Raw genomic sequence first — 24,571 nt, 5'->3', positions numbered from 1 at the left:
GCTTGAAGACGGTGGGTAATATTATCCATTTTGCAACACGAACAACTGGAGGTAAGCAACAGTAATTTGTAGCTAGTTTGAACTACAGAACTTGATCTCCCTCTATTCGTTTTTATTTTAATTTTATTTTTGTTGCAGATGAAATGGTTAAACTTCTGTTTTCGCGCAGGCGCAGTGAGGGGAAAAAACACTGAGTTTAGGGCAATCGGTTCGTAGCTTTGCTTCAACTGTGCGATATAGTCACGAGGAGCGACCAAAATTTCTGACATGCCAGAAATTCATCCGACCATCCGATTGTCGATCGTGAGAGGTTAATCGCCTCTCGTTTCTCCCTGTACACTGCACGACAAACGACGCACGACAAAGCTGAAAATCGGTCCGACAAGAAAAAGAGTCGCACGAGTCAGAATTTGGCTCAAAATCGGACGAAAATCGCACAGTGTATGCCCGCCTTTACCGTGTTTCCAATGGCATACGCTGTAAAAAGCTGAATAAAGCTCCTAGATTACTTACAATTATCCACAGCTTATATTGTCAACTAAAATTTCTTGGAAGGATATTTTTCCAGTGTTTCATGAGCAGAACAATCCGAAAACGCATTAAATAACAGTACAGCCCATTGAAGAGATGCATGTCTATCCCTCACAGCCTCGCTTTCATTCTCATTAAAAATCAAAGATGGCGCTGCCGTGAAAAAGGCGTATTATTCCAGTTTCTATTTGAATATTTTTAAAATGTAATTTATTTCTGTGATCATATCTGAATTTTCAGCATCATTACTCCAGTCTTCAGTGTCACATGATCCTTCAGAAATGTTCGGTCATCATAAACTTAAATCCTATGCTTAATTCACGCCATATAATCCACATTGACAACACGAATCGAGCGCGCTCGCCAACATCCGCGTTCACTCGTCACTTCCGGTATGTGGTACATTCCCTTTCCGTGAGGAATCCATCTTTTGTAAATTTGTTTCGGGTCTTGTAAAAGTGTTTTGCGTCTTGTTAATTTGTTTTCTAAAATGTTAATTTGTTTTCTAAAATGTTAATGTGTTTTGTCCTCGGTAAAAGTGTTTTGCCCATGTAATTGTGTTTTATGGTAGGGTAAAATGTTTTCCAGCTTTGTAAAAGTGTTTTAGTATTTGTAATGTTGCTTTGCACTTCCCGGCCACCGTAGGATTTGATGCTCAAGAAACGTGTTTTTTTTATTATTATTATCCTCTAGGGATGGGACGGTATGAAAATTTCATATCACGATTATAGTGTCCAAAATAATCGTGATTATCAATATTATCACGGTTTTGTTAAAAATTTATGAAAGTGCTCAAAAAGAACTGATGCTCACTGAAAACATTTCAACAAGTTTTTATAATTGAAAATCAACAAACAACAAATAAAACAAGCGTCTCTATGCAGTTTTTTTAAGCAATATTCTATTCTATGGCATTTGCTTCTTTATAATGCCCGTCGTCAATAGCAACGCATTATTACACGGCGCACATCCATATCACAACGGACACGCGCTCTTGTTTTATTCAAATACAACTTGCCGTCTTGCGTCTCCGGTTTTTGATTGTATTGCAAAAATGAAATCAGAGTTGATTTATTGTTTACAGAGTTTAATAATATTGGTGTGATATATCTTGTCTGGACGATTGTTTTACAAAATGAATTCATAAACAGGTAAGATTTAAAACATTAGCTAATCTCATTATCAATTCAAAATGTCTACGTAATTATGTGGTAAAAATAAAATCGGTTTAATACGTGATGTATCTATACTTTACTATCCCTTAAAATATCACTCTTAATAATAGTCTTGTTTGAAGTTGTTCGTTCGTCTTTGGCTCAAATCCACTCGCTACGAACTTTTCTTCGCGGAAGCTTCACGTCTATTTCAAGTGAGTGACATGAAATGTTTCAACTCAAAACAACATTTCGTGCCCAATTGTTTCCCAGACGTAGTTTTGGTATTGATGTCAAAGTTAACTTACCTTGCGTTCGGGTGATGATCACACAAGACGACTCGGCAGATTTGAAGTGTTTCTATTGCAGTGACTTTTTGTTCGGCAGACAGGGTGACCATCCTCGATCAAGTTTCCCTCGGGACTTTTGTAAAACCCAAAATATGACCACACCTCAGATTTGGTCCTCTTAAAAGGCTGAAAAATCTCCTGAGCACGGTCACTGCCTTCCGCCATTCCTTCTCGAATAGTAATTTAAAAAAATATTGCGTGCTGCGCGCCTGCGTCAGACTGGCCGACAGGATTCAGTGAGTTATTAAAATCGCGATAATCAAACACGGTTTTAATGATAATTAAATTTTAAACGCTAATACTAACCGTCAGTACATTTTATCACGGTTTATAGTGAAACCGGTTATCGTCCCATCCCTATTATCCTCTGTTTTTGGCACAGTTCAGTTATTCAAGATCCAATCAAGTCCCTCCCTACGTTTGTTCTCGTTCCAGAAGCCATTTCACTCGTACGTCAATATAGGAAAGAAAAGAATTGCGCAACTTCCGTTTCATGCTGACTTTAACACTCATTTCAACACAATATAGTCCGGGATGCGCTGATTCTCATTTTGCATATTAGGATGCAGTCCTTGTGTCGCATCCCTCAGAGATCTCCGTCTACCTCAAAAAGCTTCACTCCTAAAAGGTTATGGATTCACTACTTCCTCAGATATGCTTTGCTTTAATGTTCATCTACAGATGTGTGAGTTCATCTTTCATTTGTTTTTCTTCTGAGAGTGTCATTGGACTGATAATGCTTCAGCTTCAGTCTCTCTCACAGATTCAGTGAGTGTTTGACGCCCTGCCGGTCCTATGGGACACACTAATATGCCATTCAAAAGAGAAGCATATTGAGGGCAGAAAACATTCAAATGAATGCAGTTAATGACAGACTTGGTTTGTTTGCGCACCAGTGAACCACAATTGTTGGGCTGACTGGTTGATTTGGGAAACTGGCACACAGGCGAACCATGGGTATAAAACCGTCCGTTTTCCCTCATGCTTTGGTCTCATTTTTGAAATGAAATTTAGTGTAACATCCTTCAGAAAGGCCAACAATAAACTTTATTCATATTAATTTGTTTCATTTTATTAAATAACTAAATAAGCTATATATTATTAAATATTGACATAGACACTGAATTAACTGCTATTCACTTTTGTGACCCTGGACCACAAAACCAGTCACATGAGTACAGTTTTTGAAAATGTGTCTGTCTGTTTGTGTGTGTGTGTCAGTCTGTCTGTGTGTGTGTGTGCCTCTGATGAAGCGCGTGATGGTAATGAGCAGATAAGTTGAGCTCACAGTCGTGTGACTGATAACGGCTGATTACTCTGATACAGCGCAAGAGAGCGAGAAAACGCAGGAGGAGGAGAGAGAGGAGGGCTGGGAGGATCAACGCTAATGAAATGAAAAATTACCCACACTCGTTATTTACGGCTGCTGTGTTTAATTGCAGTTTGAGAACGAGATCATCACCAAGCTGGATCACGAGGTGGAAGGAGGCCGAGGAGACGAACAGTACAAAATCCTCTTCCAGAAGATGTGAGAGCAGATCACACACACACACACACACACTGATAGTGATGTTAATATAATTACTACATGAGGAAACGGAGCAGAAGAGGTTTGTGCCTTTAAAGAAAACATCAAGTCAAAACCATAATTAATTCTCATGTATTTAATCTTTTAAATACAATATATATATATATGAAGAGTTCAGATGCAAAAGCCTCTAAATGCCATTTGAAATTTTCTTCTTTAATGATGATTTTTATCAAACTTGTATATTTAAGTTCAGTAATTTCACTTAAATGGCAATGATAATTACCTATTAATTATGATCATTTTGCAGTGCAAATATTACAGTTTTTATACAATATTTTATATAAAAACTGTAATATTTGCACTGCAAAATGATCATAATTTATTAACATGAGATATTTAACAGGGTAAACAAAAAATAAAAATCTTTCTTTACTTTAAAATAAACATTAACTGAATCAAGCCAATAAAAAATATAATTATATCAACATTTAAAAAACAATATCAAGATAACAAAATTACTAAATCTTGAACAAAAATTAAAGTGAAATGGAAAATAAAAAATACCTAATAGTTATATATCAGTGATACTAAAATAACACTGATATTTAATATTAAATTATTCAATTTAAAATTCAAATTAAATGTTGGTCTTATTGAGCTTTGTTCATCCGTGCATGTTATATGAAACAAAACGTTTATTTTCATAATCTTTCATCAAAATATATTAACCTACTCTTGTTTTAAAACGATGTTTTTCTCCGGATGTAACCAATGACACATGGGCAAATATTACCCAATATTAGTATACCCTACTAGTCAAGTCCATACATAGGCCTATTTTGTTTAGAAATATGGCAAATTATAGTAAATTGTGTTGACTTTAATGAGACATTTAAATTGAGCACCAAAATCAAATGGGTCTCATGTTGACTGCTGTTTTGTGTTGTTTAGCGTGGAGTTTAGAGACATAGTGGTGTGACCTTCGTCATTGTGTGTGTGTGACAGTCTGTTGGAGCACTGCAGGAAACACAAGTATCTGGCTAAGTCCGGTGAAACCTTCGTGACTCTGGTGGTCCGTCTGTTGGAGAGACTTCTGGACTACAGGACCATCATGCACGACGAGAACAAGGAGAACCGCATGAGCTGCACAGTAAATGTGCTGGTAAGGAGAATATTTAGCCTCTCAACGGCACATCTGTATAATAACTCTATTATACATCTCTAAAATGTACCGAGACAGTACTGGCCTGGAATGCTACGAAGTCGTGAGTCGTGGTTTACGCGCTCTAAAACCTGCCTGGAACGCAGCATTACACACGACTCACGTAGCGTCTCGTTAGCCACACACAGATGATGTTACAGGATGATGATGGATTTTGTGTTAAACTGAAGTTAGTGATTAGCATGAATAAGTGAAAAGATTGTGACCTTGTGTGAATCTGTTGCAGAATTTCTACAAGGAGATCGAGAGAGAAGAGATGTACATTAGGTGAGCGACTTTATCTTTCATCCTTTCATAAGCAGACTTCACCCTCTGCTGGGATTCTCAATGGTTAAAGTTTTTTTTCTGTGTTTTCTTTACTTTCATTAAAGGCACATTAAATTGATCAACAGTAACATTTTGAGACATTTATAATGTTACAAATTAGGGATGGGCAACGATTAATCGCATCCAAAATAAAAGTTTGTGTTTACATAATATATGTGTGTAGTGTGTATAATTAATTTTTGTATATATAAATACCCACACATGCATGTATATATTTAAGAAAAATGTGTTATTTATATTTATATATAAAATTAATTGTGATTATTTATATATATATATATATATATATATATGTGTGTGTGTAAAATATATATATGCACATATTTCTTAAATATATACATGCATGTGTGGGTATTTATATATACAAATTAATTATACACACTACACACACATATATTATGTAAACACAAACATTTATTTTGGATGCGATTAATCATGATTAATCGTTGCCCATCCCTATTACAAATGATTTCCATTACAAATAATGATGTTATTTTGAAGTTTTTATTCATTAAAAAATCCTGAAAAAAATATATCATGGTTTCCACATAAAAAAAAATAAAAATAAGCAGAACATCCGTTTTCAATATTAATATTAATCAGCGTATTAGAGTGATTTCTGAAGGATCATGTGACACTGAAGACTGGAGTAATGATGCTGAACGTTCAGCTTTACATCAGAGGAATAAAGTTTACATTTTAAAATAAATGTATTTGTAACAATATTATTGTGTTTACTGTATTTTATACAGTATAATTAAAATAAATGCAGCCTTGGCGAGCAGAGGAGAAGACGTTACAAAAAAAAAGTTTTGAACAATAGTGATGTGTACATACATATGTATTTATATATATTTATATATATATTAGAGATGTATATACTTATGTATAGTTTTATGAAGAATTCAGATGCAAAAGCCTCTAAGTGCTATTTGAAAATTTCTTCTAGAATGATCTTCAGTAATTTTAATGTTTAATTATTATTATTTTTTTAAATAATTTTAAACTTTAACAGTAAGATTTCTTCAGTAATTTCACTTTAATGGCAATAAAGATTACCTATGAATTGTCATTTAAGTGAAATTGCTGAACTTAAATATACAAGCTTGATAAAAATAATCATTCTAGAAGAACATTTCAAATCTGAACTCTTCATATATTATTATTTTAATTTAATAAATACCTTTCAGTAAATTATTTGCGGTTTTATATTAAAAGAAAAAAATATTTATTTTATTCAGAAAATTAAAAAAAAAAAACTTAATTATCTTAAGTGAACCAATATTTCACATCATATTTACAATATTGTATGTTTTAGCAACAATGGAATACAGTTTCGACAAATCTAAAACCAGTCCCGAATGATCCAATTTATAAAAATAAAGATAAAACATGTCATTTGGACTTTTAATCTTTAAAAATCTTTAAGAAAGTTTCTCCAAGCTTTCCCTGTGTTTGTGAAAGATGATCTAATCTGAACTCTAGTCTCTCTGTGCTGCTGGCCTTTGTTATTGGAGCTTCTTTTTATGTAATGGAGTTTGTGTTGAGATTGTTAATATCATTGTTGTGTGTGTGTGTGTGTGTGTGTGTAGGTACCTGTATAAGCTCTGTGACCTGCATAAGGAGTGTGATAACTACACAGAAGCCGGATACACACTACTGCTGCATGCTAAACTCCTCAAGGTAATTCCATATGTTTATCTGACTATATATATATATATATATATATATATATATCATGTCTTTGAGGACGTCTCTAGATGTCTCCGGTAAACACACACTACAGTGATTCCTACTTGCCGACACATGCCAGTAAATTAATGTTCAGCGTATACGAGATAACAATGTTTATGGACTCATTCAACTGCAGAATCTACAGTATCAGGTGTAATTTAATTGGATATCTTGCTGTTGAGGACTCTGACAGGAATAATTCATGCACATTTCCATTTCTTTGAGTGTTGAAGTTCTGCAGAAAGATGTTTTTCCCCTTTTCTGACATTTATAAAGTCACCTCAAGTGCAGATTTGAGAACAAATCTCCGGTAGAAAGATACTTTAACTTTGTCAAAGATGATTGCGGTGCGCGTAAGGCTTTGGATATTAAAATTCATTAGTATTAAGTAAAACTTGTGAAACTTAAAGTATTAAATTTAATACCCAAGTATTAATTAATTCATCCAGAATCACTTAATGTACAGACACCCTTTTAGGTGTTTGTGAACTTTATTCTTAACTGAAAGTCATATTTGCATACTGGAACGTTTCTGGTTTTTTTCTTTTTTTTCGTCGTCTTGCATTTATTTGCATACTGATTTTATACTGATAGCTTTTTTTAAATCCGTTTATACATATATTTGATATATATCACTTCATATGCACAGCACATAGAAATACAAACACATTAATTTGCACATTTACACCATATAAAACATAATCGTACCTAAAACTATTAACATTACTGTATATAATGTGTGAGTGTCCTTCACAAAATGCAAATTTGATCTTGGGAGTTAGTCTTGATAATTGAAGTTAACTGTTAGTTGAGCAAATTAATTAATATGTATATTGGCTTGCTGTTTAATGACATAGTGAATGTGAGATCCGTTCAGGGCTTTACCGGAGTAATTTGACGAGGGAATCGGCTGTCACAGTCGGCGAGGGAACACCACGTTCCCTCAAACCCACGCAGCTTCTTTTCAGAAAAAGCCACTGTTCTCTTTGCTCTTGCTTCCACACATTTACACACACCTTGTGCTACACACATAATGCGTGCATTTACTTTGGAGACAACACCAAAACCTTTTACAACTTGTTATCTGCTCGCTTGGAAGTCGTGAAACTCCTGAAAGAGCTTTTGGTGATTTAAAATATTAAAATCAAACGTGCTTTCAGACAAATAATGTGTAAGTGTTTACATATTGCTTTGTGCAATCTCAAGCTAAATTATTATACTATTAAAAGAGTAAAAAAACTTTTGCTGATAATTTACTCGCCCCCATGTCATCCAAGATGTCCATGTCTTTCATTCTTTAGTCGAAAAGAAATTAAGGTTTTTGATGAAAACATTGCAGGATTTTCTCCATATAATGGACTTCAATGGGAACCAAACTGTTCAAGGTCCAATTGAGAGTTTCATTACAGCTTCAAAGGGCTTTAAACGACACCAGACTATGAATAAGGGTCTTATCTAGGACCAGTGAGTGGCAAAAAGACTGAGCGGCTGTATATGTTTTCAGCGTGAATGCCCCGAAAAACTAGATTTGACAAAAAATCAGAGGTATATTTTTACAGACTGCTATAGAAAGAGGAGCAAATGGATCGAAACAACTGGACTCCAGTCAGCGAAAGCTGGATTTGCAGTTATCATTTTGTGTCAATATGCTGAATTTAGCTGTAAAACCATACCCATATATTTTGTATTGTTATATATATTAACAACTCATCAATTAAATATTTATCATTGCATATTCTGCATTATTGGATGTTTTTTTAATAAACCCTGACTCAAAAAAAACTATAAAGTTTTAGGGCTGGACGATATGATGATATATATAACACTGATATAAGTGATCACCCGGATTTAGACCTACCTATATTGTATTTATTTAAAGCGTTCACAGGCAAATTTGCTTTATGTTTAGGTCTATATACTTTCATTTCCCCGGTGTCGAAATCAGGCAAAAATAAATGTCAGGCAACACGATTCCTGGCTGCATGTCAATATCCATGGATCACTGGGTCTTTAGTAAGTTGTAAGGAACACTATATTGAGTCCAACATTTAGTTTAAATTGATCAAATTGTTCGTTTTAGTCGCATTTTCGCAGTTTCCCCTATTAAATCCAGTCACGCAGCAGATCTTTTGCCACGTCAGTTGTTCCGGCGGGAAAGTGACGTCAATGCATTCCCTCTATATATATATATATATATATATTACTCGCTCCACTTCCTGCTCGGTATTGTAGAAATGTTCTTACTGATGATGACAGTAACCAGCACTGATGTCACTGCATTCAAACGTCTGGTTTACATGGAAATAGTCAGCGTTTCGTTAGGCCAGGATGATCAACCAATCGACTAGTTGTCAGAAAACCCACTAGTTGATTAGTAAAGCCCCAGAAACACACAATAAAAGACAGACCCGTGGGCTTTCACGCTGATGATGCCGTTTCCTGAGGTGATTCACTACAGTGAATCAGTTCTGACAGAGCCCTTAGCACAATACAGTAGCTCAACATCACAGCCAATAGCAGAGAGTCAGCTGATCTTCTCTTGCCAATCAGATCACTCGTTTGTGTGTGTGTGTTTATATTCCAGAAAAGCAGTGAACTGAGTGGTCAGCACAAACCCAAGAGTTCTTAATCTGCACAGTTTCTCCCTATATCCACTTGTTTACAGCAGCATCTGTAATGAATATTGCAGTGTGGCCACATAAATCAGTGTTATCAGATGGGCTCTTGACACGGCACAGTAATACAGGCAAAACCTTTCAGACAAAATTTATATCTCCAGCAGCTGTTATCTGAAAGCGACCACTCTGGTGTGTTGTGTGCGTGTGTGTGTGTGTGCACCTGCATATTGCATATTTTCATTTATTGTTCAGTGTGGTCATGACATTTTTTGCGTTTGTTCTTTCCCTGTGTTCCCCTTATAATGCTTTTAGTAACTTTTTTTGCACCAAAAAAGTCAAAAATCTGACGTGTCGCGGTTCAGATCAAACTGAAATCATAAGGGATCTTGTTTTGAAATAATAATATCCTCCATATTACCTCATCTTGATTTCACAGACTGAGTTTCCGAGCGCAGAATAGCCGTCATTAACGTATACATGTAGGCGGACGCATGAATTCACATACTGTGACTTGCATCAGACATTTATGCAGGTTTACTTTTCTTATGCGTGGGAAGTTTTTTTACATTTTGTTTTAATGAACCTTCTTATTTCAAAAGATAAAAGGGACATTTGATTATACCACTCCTTTAAAGTTTCATGTTAATTTCTGTTTGGTAGTAATGTATTTTTGTGTGTATAGACACAGATTAGATCTAACAGTGAAGTAAACAGGTCACCATCAGGTTAATGCAGTGTATTTGAAGAGTGTAATGCTGATGTTGTTTTATCAGTGGTCTGAAGAGCCCTGTGCCGCCCACCTGACGCAGAGAGACGGATACCACGCCAGCACTCAGGGTCAACTCAAAGACCAGCTGTATCAGGAGATCATCAATTACTTCGACAAGGGAAAGGTAACCATCACTATCACTACATGCTTTAGTCAGAAGAAGAACTGCAGCAATTCATTATTACAATTAATGCCAAAAAGAACGTTTGGCGATGTCGATGTAAACTGATATTTCCTACTGACACACTACAGCAGAAGATATAGAGATCTTGTGTGAAAATACTAACATGCCTAAGACTTATGCACTGTACTGTATGTAATATGTCAGAGTGGGAAAGAAAGGTGATTTAAGCAATTTTGAGCGTGGCACGGTTGTTGGGATTGTGAGTATTTCCCAATCTGCTCAGTTACTGGGATTTTTTACACACAACCATTTCTAGGGTTTACAAAGAATGATGTAAAAAAGGGAAAAACATCCAGTATGCGGCAGTCCTGTGGGCCAAAATGCCTTGTTGATGCGAGAGGTCAGAGGAGAATGGGCCGACTGATTCAAGCTGATAGAAGAGCGACTTTGACTGAAATAACCACTCGTTACAACCGAGGTATGCAGACAAAGCATTTGTGAAGAAGACACAAAACACACAACCTTGAGGCGGATGGGCTACAACAGCAGAAGACCCCACCGGGTACCACTCATCTCCACTACAAATAGGAGAAAGAGGCGACAATTGGCAAGAGATCACCAAAATTGGAAAATTGTTGCCTGGTCTGATGAGTCTCGATTTCTGTTGAGACATTCAGATGGTAGAGTCGTAAACAGAATGAGAACATGGATCCATCATGCCTTGTTCCCACTGTGCAGGCTGGTGGTGGTGGTGTAATGGTGTGGCGGATGTTTTCTTGGCACACTTTAGGCCCCTTAGTGCCAATTGGGCATCGTTTAAATGCCACGGCCTACCTGAGCATTGTTTCTGACCACGTCCATCCCTTTACGGCCACCATGTATCCATCAGGATAATGCACCATGTCACAAAGCTGGAATCACTTCAAATTGGTTTCTTGAACATGACAATGAGTTGACTGTACTAAAATGGCCGCCACAGTCACCAGATCTCAACCCAATAGAGCATCTTTGGGATGTGGTGGAACGGGAGCTTCGTGCCCTGGATGTGCATCCCACAAATCTCCATCAACTGCAAGATGCTATCCTATCAATATGGGCCAACATTTCTAAAGAACGCTTTCAGCACCTTGTTGAATCAATGCCACGTAGAATTAAGGCAGAAAGGGGGTCAAACACAGTATTAGTATGGTGTTCCTAATAATCCTTTAGGTGAGTGTGTATATGTGTATATAAATATATTGCTTTTCTTTTAAATATGAAGAGTTCAGATGCAAAAGCCTCTAAATGCCATTTGAAATTTTCTTCTTTAATGGTGATTTTTATCAAACTTGTATATTTAAGTTCAGTAATTTCACTTAAATAACAATTAATAGGTAATTATCATTGCCATTTAAGTGAAATCACTGAACTTAAATATACAAGCTTGATAAAAATGATCATTCTAGAAGAAAATTTCAAATGGCACTTAGAGGCTTTTGCATCTGAACTCTTCATATAATAAAAAAGTTTTTTTAAATGTAATATAATTTAAACGTAATATAATTTGAACTGAGAGAGACTGCAGTCAGTGTAAAGGACAGATGACCCGTGGAGAGAGAGATTATTGGCTGGTCTGTTATGGCTACATCTCCATTAGTCTGACAGGCTGGACGGAGGAGCTGAGGGGATTTGAGGGTTATACGGGCCACGCAGAGATCTCTGCCCAGCGTAGAGGTCTCTCGGTAGGGGACTTCAAGCAAATCTGCTGCCCTGGACTGGACCCCATTACTGGGCTCAACGGCTCAAAATCCTGACCGAGTGTGTCAAATAGAGAGAACTCAAGAGGATTGAACAGGAAAGTGTGCGTGTTTGAAGGAGAGCAGTCAGTCAGTCAGTCCTGGAAAGCGAGCTGAGGAGCAGCTCTGGGCCGTAGTTCTTCTGTTCGACACATTTTATGGGAATTATTCCAGTCTATTTTAAACACTGCTCAGACTGCTGGGACATACCCACATGTCACAGCTGAACGTCTCCCGAGAGCCGAGACAGCAAGTCTCAGTCACATAAACTCTTCCCACTCTTTCACTGCCTGCTTTCCCTGGATATCCCCTTAAAGGAGCAGTTCAATTAGAAATGAATGACCTCCCCCTCCACCCAAGGCCTTTTTTGCGAACAAACACAAAAAATGATGCCATATGTCATGTTGCATGCACAAAATTTCACAAAATAAAGTTTCTGTTCATGCTAAGCCTTTAGAGGCTTACGTGCAAAAGACGTTTACATGCTTCACAGCTATATTCCTGTATAATGTGCATGTGCATATGATATGATAGAAGACATTTACATGCATCACATCTATATTCCTGTATAATGTACATATGCATATGATAAAAGACATTTACATGCATCACATCTATATTCCTGTATAATGTGCATATGCATATGATAAAAGACGTTTACATGCATCACAGCTATATTCCTTTATAATGTGCATATGCATATGATAAAAGACGTTTACATGCATCACATCTATATTCCTTTATAATGTGCATATGCATATAAAAGACATTTACATGCATCCCAGCTGTATTCCTGTATAATGTACATATGCATATGATAAAATATGTTTACATGCATCACATCTATATTCCTGTATAATGTACATGTGCATATGAGACTGTACATGCATGTTGTTCATGCTGTTCCCTTCTTTTGGAAAATACTGTAGATGCTGAATACCGGGTACCGGGACGCCTAACTTTACTTCACTATATTTCTATTAAATCCTAATCTAATTATGACAAATTATATATTTTTGAAAAGGTCTAAGACTTCTAATTAAATATTCGACCCCTGTTTTGTGTTAAACATTATGTAGGAAGAGTAATTAATGAATTTATGACAAGAGTGCACCTAAAAAAAATCTGCATTATAACAGGAGGTCTGACCTTTGTCACAAAAAGTTTAAGCACCCACTTTTAATCATTGAAACTTCTGTTTTTATGCTAAAAGTTCATGATAAAACATATAATCTAGTATTTTTCAATAAAAAATAAAAAGTATAGTGTAACATTATCCTCTAAAAATTATAATATATATGTATATATTATCCTCTAAAATATAATCATATTTTTTATCGCCTTTTTTATTATATCACATATTTTAGTAGTTATCATAAATTAGGTATCATTTAAAAGCTTATAAACTCAGAATTCATCCTGTGAAAACCATTTTATAATTGAACGTTGCGTTACCATAGAAACGGTACTTATTTTATGAGGCTCCTCCCCTTTTGGGCATCCTTATATTTGATAATTTATGATCAAAACCTTTATTAATCTTGACAAAACACATATTGTCAGAAAGGTCTGTGTCTCAAGGTTCCAAATTTTGTGACAAAATTGATATTTGGACAGAAATGTATTAATTTGTTAAGGCAGAATGTACACAACTAAATTCAATGGAATTCAATGGCACCCGGTGGCTATTTTTGGTACTACGCCTAAACAAAATCTCATGGGAACTTCAATTTTTGTGATATCAACTTCAAATTTGGAACACAACTTGGTTAGATTTATGGCTTTGATTTTATAGTAATTTTAGAGTAAAAATATTTTGTAAAATATATATTTTATATAAAATAAAAAAATATATAGGACATTATATTTGATTTACTGTGAATTAAAACTTCCATAACTTTTTCATACTTTCATTTTTTGAAGTGTTTTCACTTCAGCAATAATCTGCTGAGTGTTTTCTTTAAAACAAGACCAAACTTGGGTATATATTCCAAGGCATTCTTTAATTACAACCATTTAAGTGTGAATAGAGCATTTAACCCCCATTCTCAAAAAGGGGGGTGACAGTTAAGGGGTTAAAGTCCTGCATTGTAATATGATGATTGCAAAATATAGGTTTTACAATGTAAAAGTAATATGACCACATTTTAGTTCATATCAGACTTGTGTGTTATTGTAAACTTAGTCATTAGACATCGGTTCTCTCTTGTGTTTAGTAACCAAACTTGATGCACCTTTTTTTGAATTCTGGATGCAAACATGGACTAGGCTCAAGGTTTTTTTGCAAGAATGGAAAATTATCAATGCATAAATGAATGTAAAATTTGAGTTTCTTCCTCTCAGAAACATAAGGCTTCAGAAGACACACAAGTCAAGGACTCATTATGAGTTTTATTGTGTTACTTTGTGTTTTTGACAGCCTTTGTAATAGAAAAAGATGCTTCTCTTTTGTTATTCAACATAGGGCTTGGGACGTCATGAGGATGCATAAATAATGACACGTTTTCACTTTGAGGGGAACTGTTCCTTTATTGCACTCGATAGGAAACAAATTGAGAAATGTAATTCTCATGCTGAACATGTGGTCTGATATTACAATGCAAGTTTCTTTTTATGACTTTTTTGCACGCTACTTGCTTTATTCCAAGTAATCCACAATCTCTCCTACAGACTGCAAATACTATAGCTGGCAGCATTCTCAATAATAATGCTCTGCAGATATTGATATATAATCATAGCCCCTCTCTCTCTCTCTCTCTCAGTGCCGCCAGGATGCACTCAAAGTTTCATTTGAAGAATTAGTTATATATCAAATCCTGCGCACCACAAGTGTAATGCTAGATAGAGGTTTTATTTACACTTGGCATTTGAAGTTATACGTCTGATATGAGAGAATAGGATATCCATATTCCTGCTCTGACGAGGTCATTGATAAACTCATTTAGTGCCACCTGCTCCTCCTTTAGAAATAACGTTACCACTTTACTTGAAGTCTAATATGACATCTTCATAATCATGACATGACATGTGAAGTTTTATGCATGTTTGAAGTGTCATTCGCTCAGTTATGACATTTTTAATGCAGATATGACATTGTTTGAGATGTCTTTGTTATGGCACCTTGATTTTACTGAGACAACACAACCTGTCATAAACATGACATAGCAGATTAATGATCAAACTTAAGAAAGCACCTAGCTTTATTGGTTAACATTACATTAAACTGTCAGCTGGTTGGTTTTGACATTGACTGTCATGAAGCCATTATAACTTTTTAATGACAAATTCAATTAGTGACATGACACAGTTATAATGCCTCATGACAGCCAATGTCAAAGCCAACCACATGACAATTTAACTTCATTTTATGTCAAGTTGTCATGACAAAGACACTGACAGGTTATGATGTATTGGTTTATGTCAAGATGTCAAAACAAAAACGTCATATTTGCATTCAAAATGTCATTATTGAGCGAAAGACAGTTGTCAAAAACTTGCATAAACCCTACTTCATATCTCAAGTCATGATTATGAAGGTGTCATGTCAGTCTTATGCACACCCCTTCAAGTAAAGTGTTACCTTTTATGGGATAAAATAATTAGCTACAGTGGGACTTTAAATATTTTTTACCCAATCCGCATGGTGCAGCTGGATAATATTGGCATCCGCTTCCATCTCAAAAAGCACGTTTATGTTCAAAGCATATTGTTCACAGATGGTTAGAAGGCTGTTATGTCACTGTGTTTGACGTGATTATGAAGTTTGATGTGTTTTGTGTTCAGATGTGGGAGGAGGCCATTATCCTGGGGAAGGAGTTAGCCGAACAGTACGAGAACGAGATGTTTGACTTTGAGCAGCTGAGCACTTTACTGGTACGTACAAACTTTAGCTGTCAATGTTTTTCAATGAAACAAACAATTAATGAGCCCTTCAGACTGTTCGAGTTCACCTAAGTAGGTAAATTGGCCTAATATAAATGGACGGTGGTGTTTTAATGGTTTTCCTCATTTTGTTTGTTAGTGCGTTTTTGTCTAATTGGCAACAAATGACAAATTGATCCATTCAGAGAGAAAGAACGAAAGTTTGGGACCAACTTTTATTGCAAGCCCTCACATATTGATTTCAACCTGTTTTTTTATTATTATTTTTACCATTTTATTATGAATCTGAGCACAAATTCATATTATAGAGTGTATATATAACAAATATTATTAATAATAATTTGAAGAGTGTTTGTAAATGATATGTTCAGAAGTGATGATGTGATTTTTGTCTTTGTCTCTCTCAGAGGAAGCAGGCTCAGTTTTATGAGAGCATTGTGAAGGTGATCAGACCAAAGCCAGACTACTTCGCTGTGGGTTATTATGGGCTGGGCTTCCCTTCATTTCTCCGGGTGAGAGTTTCTCTTATAATCCTCAATCTTTTCATATTTCACCATCTCCATGGAGATGTCAGTTTCTAGGTGTAAATGCATTGCATTGTGAATTTGTCTGATATATTTCCAAAAGCATGGAAATCAATTACTGGTGTCTTTGTGTGGTCTCTCCAAACCCATCAACAGCTGCAGAAACCTTACACCGGCATCAAATACAGGCTTTTCTTTTGCAGAGGTTGATTTATTCAAAAAAAACTAAAATACATTTATTTTTCTTTGTGATGTACAAATGCTAATGTGTACATCAAAAGGTTATAAGTAAATTTTGTTTTACATTTGTTCCAGATCTAGACTTAAAGATCTTAAAATATAAAATGTGAATATTAAGGTATTGGGACATTTTTTAAACTATGATAATTCAGAAAAAAAATATAAAATATATTTATATTTAAATAAAATATATTTTAAATATATTGTAAAATATATTGAGTATTTAAAATATATGTATCAATTATTTATTTATTTAATTTATTTATTTATTTATTTATTTTTGACAAATTTCAGTTCTTTATTGCTGCTCAAATCTATGGAAGCTTGCAAGGGTGTTTTAATGGTTTGTTAGTGCATTTTTGTCCAATTGGCAACAAATGACAAATTGATCCATTTAGACAGAAAGAACGAAAGTTTGGGACCAAATTTTATTGCAACCCCTCACTATATTGATCTCGGTTTATATATATTATATATATATATATATATATATAGTGTATAAATACAATTTATATTTAACATTTATAAGTTATATTTTAAGTTTTATTTTAACTTAAATTTAACATATATTATTCAATTATTTATTTATTTTATTATTTTTTTGCTAAATGTATTTCAGTTCTTTATTGCTGCTCAAATCTATGGAAGCTTGCAAGGGTGTTTTAATGGTTTGTTAGTGCATTTTTGTCCAATTGGCAACAAATGACAAATTGATCCATTTAGACAGAAAGAACGAAAGTTTGGGACCAAATTTTATTGCAACCCCTCACTATATTGATCTCGGTTTATATATATTATATATATATATATATATATATATATATATATATATATATATATAGTGTATAAATACAATTTATATTTAACATTTATAAGTTATATTTTAAGTTTTATTTTAACTTAAATTTAACATATATTATTCAATTATTTATTTATTTTATTATTTTTTTGCTAAATGTATTTCAGTTCCGTATTGCTGCTTAAATCTACGAAAGCTTGTTTACACCACTGAATAAAAATATATAAATATATATTTATCTCGCAGATATTTCTCACAATTGCAAGTCTACTTTTTCTTTAAGAGTTGGAGAGATAAATTCACAATTCTGAGAAAAAGTCAGAATTGCCAGACGTAAACTTGCAATTGCGAGATAAAAAGTCAGAATTTTGAAAAAAAAAAGTTGCACAAAAAAAGCTCCCTACCCTGGAACGTGTCAGAAGTAAATCAGAACAATGGTGAGGGAAAGCAAATGCTAGAAAATATAAGACTGAGAAAAAGCATAAAAATAATATTGTTGTGTGGAGTGTGTGGTTTGTTTATATATGTAAATATTTCCAGTCATTCACGATCGTTCACCTCCCATAGATCATGCGTCTGCTTAAGCCTGTGGTTGTGACACCGAATCGCCTCAGATATATTTGTAATTCTTTTAATGCTCATCCAGCCGCCTGCAGTCACGCGTCTCCCACCAGACATCCTGGAAACACAAAATAAATCGGCCATCTAAAGGCCAGTCGCCTCCCGCTAGTGTTGACATGCTGCTCCGCGGAGAGAGGCTTTGCCTTGTGAAATAGAAAACATCTTGCAATCTCCTCTCCCTCCTTAAAGTGGCACTTTTGTATGCGTGCGGAGTCGTGCGAGCGCTGCCGGTTTATTCTGCCGTGCTTGGAATCACAGGCAGTGTGAAAACACCCGTCGAGAGCGCGCGGCTGCTATTTGTCACCTTATCGCTCAAAGCAGATTTGAAAACGGCCCTGGGCATATTTCACTCCCAGTTCACATTTCACTAATTGAGCAGCTGAAATATGTTCATGCAGGGGGGGAGCGTGTGCGTGTGTGTGTGTGTGTGTATGTGTGCATGTTCTATACCCGTGAGGACTTCAACCTGAATGCACAACGACTCATAGGGACTCGTGTCACTGTGGGGACCTAAATCGAGGTCCCATGAGGGGACAAGCTTATAAATCATACAGAATGAGTTTTTTTTTTTTTTTAATTTTCAGTGAAAGTTTACAGTGTTAGTGTAAGAGGAGAGAATATACAGTTTTTACAGTATAAAAAACATTGTGTCTTATGTTGAGTCCCCATAAATAGTAAACCAGATGTGCTGTTTTCAGATAGGATGCTAGCACTGCATTGTACTCTTGTGAAATATTAAAGGAGTAGTTCACTTTAAAAAAAAAAAAAAACTTTTGCTGATAAATGATAATTGACTCACCCCCATGTCATCCAAGATGTCCACGTCTTTCTTTCTTCAGTCGAAAAGAAATTAAGAAATTATTTTTCTCCATATGATGGACTTCAATGGGGTCCAAACGGTTCAAGGTCCAAAAGACAGTTTCAGTGCAAAATCTTTTTTCGTGTCATTTGTTTCATTCAGCGAACGAAATGAACGAGTTGACTCGGGAAAAGATTTGTTAATTTTGATGAACGAGTTCGAACAGGGGAGTCACGAGCAAGGCGAGCATTTGAGCTTATAAAACTTAAAATGTGTTATTTATTTATTAAATGAGCGATCGTTTCGCTAGATAAGACCCTTATTCATCGTCTGGTGTCGTTTAAAGCCCTTTGAACAGTTTGCAGTTTGCACTGAAACTGTCTTTTGGACCTTGAACCGTTTGGTTCCCATTGAAGTCCATTATATGGAGAAAAATCCTGGAATGTTTTCATCAAAAACCTTAATCTCTTTTCGACTGAAGAAAGAAAGACATGGACATCTTGGATGACGTAAATTATCAGCAAAAGTTTTTTTTTTAAAAGTGAACTACTCCTTTAAATGTGAGCATGCATTGTTCAATAAGCACTTCAATTCCATGCACATTGGTAATTTAGTATCCCATTCTGAGCGTTCCTCACACTCCTCTCCCTGTCATGTGTGTAGGTGTTTGTGTGCACACAGTGGTGTGTCTGTCACTGTTCACACAGACGCTGCGAGGGCAAACATATTGAAGTGTTGTATGTGGGAGCGGATGATTGGCGCTGTCTTTACGGGACTGTGCAATAATTGAACGTTTTCCAGCCTCTGAATTACAGTCGCTTTGGCTATTTTGAGATTTAAACCTCTTAACAAATACAGAACGAGCTTCTCTGATTGATGAGATTGCGTGTTTAGTCTCATTTCACAGTGTTTTAATCAAATCTCTGTATTCATGGATGGTGATTGAATGTCTTACACCAGTGGCTCTCAGCTGGTTGTCCATCAGACATCCCAATATGCAACCAAAAGTAGTCAAATACACTGATAAACATATTGTATTAAAATAAATTAATGTTTATGAATATTGGCATTAAGTGCAATATAATTAATAGGCTAAATCAGACTTTTTGCACTCAATTTGTACATTAACATATCTTTAATTTTCCTTCCAAGATACCGATTAAAACACAATACAGTCTGATTGGATGTGAGGAATGAGAAGCACTTTTCCCCTCTCGAAGCCTATTTTTACTTTCTGAGCTATGCTCGAATATATGGATACATGAATTTTTTATTTGCATTTAGAATTGCAGTGAATAAAATGTGCAGAACCACTAATGTAGATGTCCTTCTGATGATGCCGTAGTTCTGTCGAGTATCTTCAGTTTGCTTTTCTGCACATCGTTTCATATGTTATCATAACATACACTCTTAGATGAAAAGGTTCTATATAGAACCTTAAAAGGTTCTATCAGCGCTACGTATTTGGAACCCATAAAAGGTCATATACACTCTTAAAAAGGGTTCCTCTGGGTTCTGTATAGAACCCCGGGGTTCCATACTTGGCCAATAGAACTTTTTACCAAAAAAAAGGTTCTATAAAGAACCATTTTGGAGTTCCATATATGAAGAATAGAACCATTTCTTCTAAGAGTGTATGTTAAAGTCTTCTGACTGAAGTTTGACATTCCAGATGTCTTTGAGTGTCTCTCTATGTAAACACTGCTGTTGTAAATCATATCTCAATGTGTTAGTGCTCATCTATGGCTGACGTGTATGCGGTTTTTGTTGTGTATCTGATGTGTTAATAATTAAATTGTACTTTTTTAGAAAATGTGATGCTTTGAAATTCATATCATGCTAATAATATTCATAGATTAGTTCGGCGAGAACAGAAAAGTAAATCGGGTCGTCAAAATCAATCAGGAAAGGGATGTTTCATCTCAAGATAAAACTGTGTTTTGTTTTTCAGAATAAGATGTTCATCTATCGGGGGAAGGAGTATGAGCGGTGGGAGGATTTTGTGGCGAGACTGCTGACTCAGTTCCCCAACGCGGAGAAGATGAAGACCACCACCCCTCCCAGCGAGGACATCAGGAGCTCCTCGGGACAGTGTATCCTTCAGTCTTGACCATCTCTCTCAACACACATGCCTCTTTTTGGTCTGCTGTCCATTGGTATTGTTTCTTAGTTTGATTCCAACAGACATTCAGTGTTTCACAGTGAAACCCATCCTTGAACTGCCACCCAAGTTCCAGAACAAACCCGTATCAGAGCAGATTGTGAGGTGAGACACTGTCTATCTGTCGGTCTCTTAATCTGTCCATCTATATTATCTATCTATCTATCTATCTATCTATCTATCTATCTATCTATCTATCTATCTATCTATCTATCTATCTATCTATCTATCTATCTATCTATCTATCTATCTATCTATCTATCTATCTGTCTTTCTGTCTGTCTATTTGTTTATCTATCTATCTATCTATCTATCTATCTATCTATCTATCTATCTATCTATCTATCTATCTATCTATCTATCTATCTATCTATCTATCTATCTATCTATCTATCTATCTATCTATCTATCTATCCATCTATCCATCTATCCATCAATCCATCAATCCATCTATCCATCTATCCATCTATCCATCTATCTATCTATCTATCTATCTATCTATCCATCCATCCATCCATCCATCCATCTATCCATCCATCTATCCATCTATCCATCTATCCATCTATCCATCTATCCATCTATCTATCTATCTATCTATCTATCTATCTATCTATCTATCTATCTTATCTATCTATAAATTTGTCTGTCTGTCTATCTATCTGTCTATCTATCCATCTATAATATCTATATCTCTATCGGTCTGTCTGACTGTAACCTTGTTTTAAATGTCTGTTTGCATATTCAGATTTAATCTGACTGTTCATCTGTATGTGTGTGTGTGCATGCAATCGTGTCTGTGTGTGTGTGTGTATAGACGGGTCAGTAAACCGGTGGGCAGATCTCTGGGGTTTGTGTGTTTCAGAGCGACTCACCCAGCTGATTAAAATGGAAATGTGCAGTGAGCAAACCGTGTTTGACCTTACAACACTCCTCTGTGCTTTAATAAATCTCTCACACACACACACACACACACACACCTGCAGAGGAAGCATAATTCTGTTTCAGGCTGAATCAGTGCCACGGGGTAAACAGTGGCGTTATCTCTGATCTCGATAAAGCGTCGAAGGCAGCTTACCGCAGCCAATCAGAGCCGCCACTGAGCATGAAAAGTAATTATAACTCACTATTTACCCACAATTCTGAGTAAATATGCATCAGAGCCAAAGATCACATGACAGGGAGTGATTTCTATGAGCTTACTGGAGTGTGAGCATTTAGAGGAGCTTAAGGGCGGGTGACTTCAGTGCTCTCTCCCGTGTTACAGTTGACGTTTATTTGTCTGTTTCTCCTCTTCCAGCATGTCTCTGCTCTCATGCCCTGGGCTGGATCTCTCCCCTACGGCTAATACATTTGTAAATATGGTTATCTGTGTCCTTTTTAAATCCAATTTAAATCTGTTCATAGCCTAGTCCAGAGGCAGGACTCCAGGCATGTGCTAATTTAAGGTGCACTGCACATGCCTCAATGCAAATATTCAGACTTGGACAATCTGCTGTATTTCAGTGTGTGTGTGAACTGGGAAAGTCAAATGGTCTACTTTTTTATTTTTTATTGCCAGTTTGGTGACCATTTGGCTACCCTTATATTGGTAAAAAAAAAAAAAAAAAAAAAAAACTATCTATCTATTTTTATATTCCAAAGAACATTTTTTTCAGTTGTGAACTATTACTTTAATGATCCATTCATTGATTCGTTCATTGACTCTTTCTGTTGGTGGTGAACAGTAAGTGACTTTTAATATTGTTATGCAGTTTGGAAATAGCATGTAGGCTGTTCTATTGAACAGATACATCACTGAAATTAGTCACATTACACTTATAATATAATTAAAATGTCAGGAAATCAAGTGAGAGACTGAAAAATAGTGTTTTTTAAGCATTTTCTCCACGAATGACAAGGCAGAGCTATTTTCCTTTTCTCTGTTTTGTCAACTGCTGAGCTTCATTTTTTCAGACAACGGTAATAGCCAAGATAAATTAATTATGAGTTTCACTTCCACTACTGGGAAAACTACTTATCCGTTTTGATCAATGTGCACAAAAGCACTGCATTTCCAACAGGCTATACTCTCAACTGATGTCATGTTAATTGTGTATAGTCATCAGTCATTTACGCTCCTTCATCTCTCACTCAGTGTCTTGTTGTGTTCAAATTCAAAACAGCATTTCATTCACTGTCAGGCGTATTTGTTCAGTAAGTTTGTCCAAGCAAAGCTAGGCTCTTTAACAGCCAGCTCTATAATGCTGTGTATTCCTGTTGCAGTCAGTCTGTTAAAGGGATAGTTCACTTTGAAAATAATTTTTGATATGTTTTAGCTTACCTCAAGGGCACCCAAGATGTAGGTGTCTTTGTTTCACAGTATTTTCAATTTTGATATTTTTAGGTCAAACCGTTCTTGTCTGTCAGTCATATAATGGAGGTCTATGGTCACCACCTCAAAGAGCATGCACAGAGAAGTCCAAATTAAACATGATTTAATGACTCGTAAATGTAAGTACACATTGATGGCCTAAGACACGAAATGAGCGATTTGTGTAAGAAAACGAACAGTATTTATATCGTTTTTACCTCTTGTAACCACAGCCACGTCCAAGTGATCTGAGGGCGTGGGCGCTTTGTGGCTGTGGTTACACGAAGTAAAAACGATATAAATACTGTTCGTTTTCTTACACAAACCGCTCGTTTCGTGTCTTAGGCCATCAATGTGTACTTACATTTACGAGTCATTAAATCATGTTTAATCTGGACTTCTCTGTGCATGCTCTTTGAGGTGGTGACCATAGACCTCCATTATATGACTTATTGACAAGAACGGTTTGACCTAAAAATATCAAATTGAAACTACTGTGGAAACACATACACCTACACCTAAGCTAAAACATACCAAAAATTAATTTCAAAGTGAACTATCCCTTTAATGTCAAGTTAGGCAAATTGGCAAATTAGCTCAAAGTATTTAGTGAACGCAGATGAGAGATGTGTAGACCTTTGCGAATGATGGGTCAAGAAAGATTCACTTGGGTAAAAGATTAATTCAAAAACACTTGTCATTCAAGACCAAAACATGACTTTCCTCTCTTCAACAACGTCCTTGATAGTGCACTAGTTTTTTATCGTTGTCAGAGCCTCTTACAACCCTCTCAAAAGCACCAGATGCTCTGAAAATGAATCATCGACTTTTGTTCTCGTTATACCTTTCAGCTTTTACACCGTGAACGAGGTCCAAAAGTTCCAGTATTCGCGGCCGGTCCGGAAAGGAGAGAAAGATCCCGACAATGAGTTTGCAGTGAGTTCCTTTTTGCTTTTCTTTGCCTATTCGCCTTTTGTTATCTCACTCAATGCATGTGTAAAGTGCTCTCGGTTCCTCATTTAGAAAGACTGGTTTCCTAATGGCCAGTTTTCAAAAAAAT

General features: G+C 35.7%; 1 protein-coding gene across 2 annotated transcripts in view; it reads left to right on the top strand.

The window, feature by feature from the left end:
* dock1 (dedicator of cytokinesis 1) overlaps positions 1-24,571 on the top strand; it is a 269,281-nt gene that overhangs the window by 216,824 nt on the left and 27,886 nt on the right. For both annotated transcript variants that reach the window (XM_089122368.1, XM_039651460.2), the window contains exons 34-43: positions 3,478-3,563; positions 4,572-4,728; positions 5,015-5,055; positions 6,708-6,798; positions 10,241-10,360; positions 15,919-16,008; positions 16,425-16,529; positions 20,952-21,093; positions 21,185-21,266; positions 24,363-24,447. In XM_089122368.1, the coding sequence (XP_088978494.1) occupies positions 3,478-3,563; positions 4,572-4,728; positions 5,015-5,055; positions 6,708-6,798; positions 10,241-10,360; positions 15,919-16,008; positions 16,425-16,529; positions 20,952-21,093; positions 21,185-21,266; positions 24,363-24,447 (999 nt within the window). The remainder of the gene's footprint in view (positions 1-3,477; positions 3,564-4,571; positions 4,729-5,014; positions 5,056-6,707; positions 6,799-10,240; positions 10,361-15,918; positions 16,009-16,424; positions 16,530-20,951; positions 21,094-21,184; positions 21,267-24,362; positions 24,448-24,571) is intronic.

The sequence above is a fragment of the Pimephales promelas genome, chromosome 17 (assembly GCF_988280905.1).
Source record: "Pimephales promelas chromosome 17, fPimPro1.hap1.1, whole genome shotgun sequence".
NCBI classification, from domain to species: Eukaryota; Metazoa; Chordata; class Actinopteri; order Cypriniformes; family Leuciscidae; genus Pimephales; species Pimephales promelas.
This window is presented reverse-complemented; position numbering and strand designations above follow the sequence as displayed.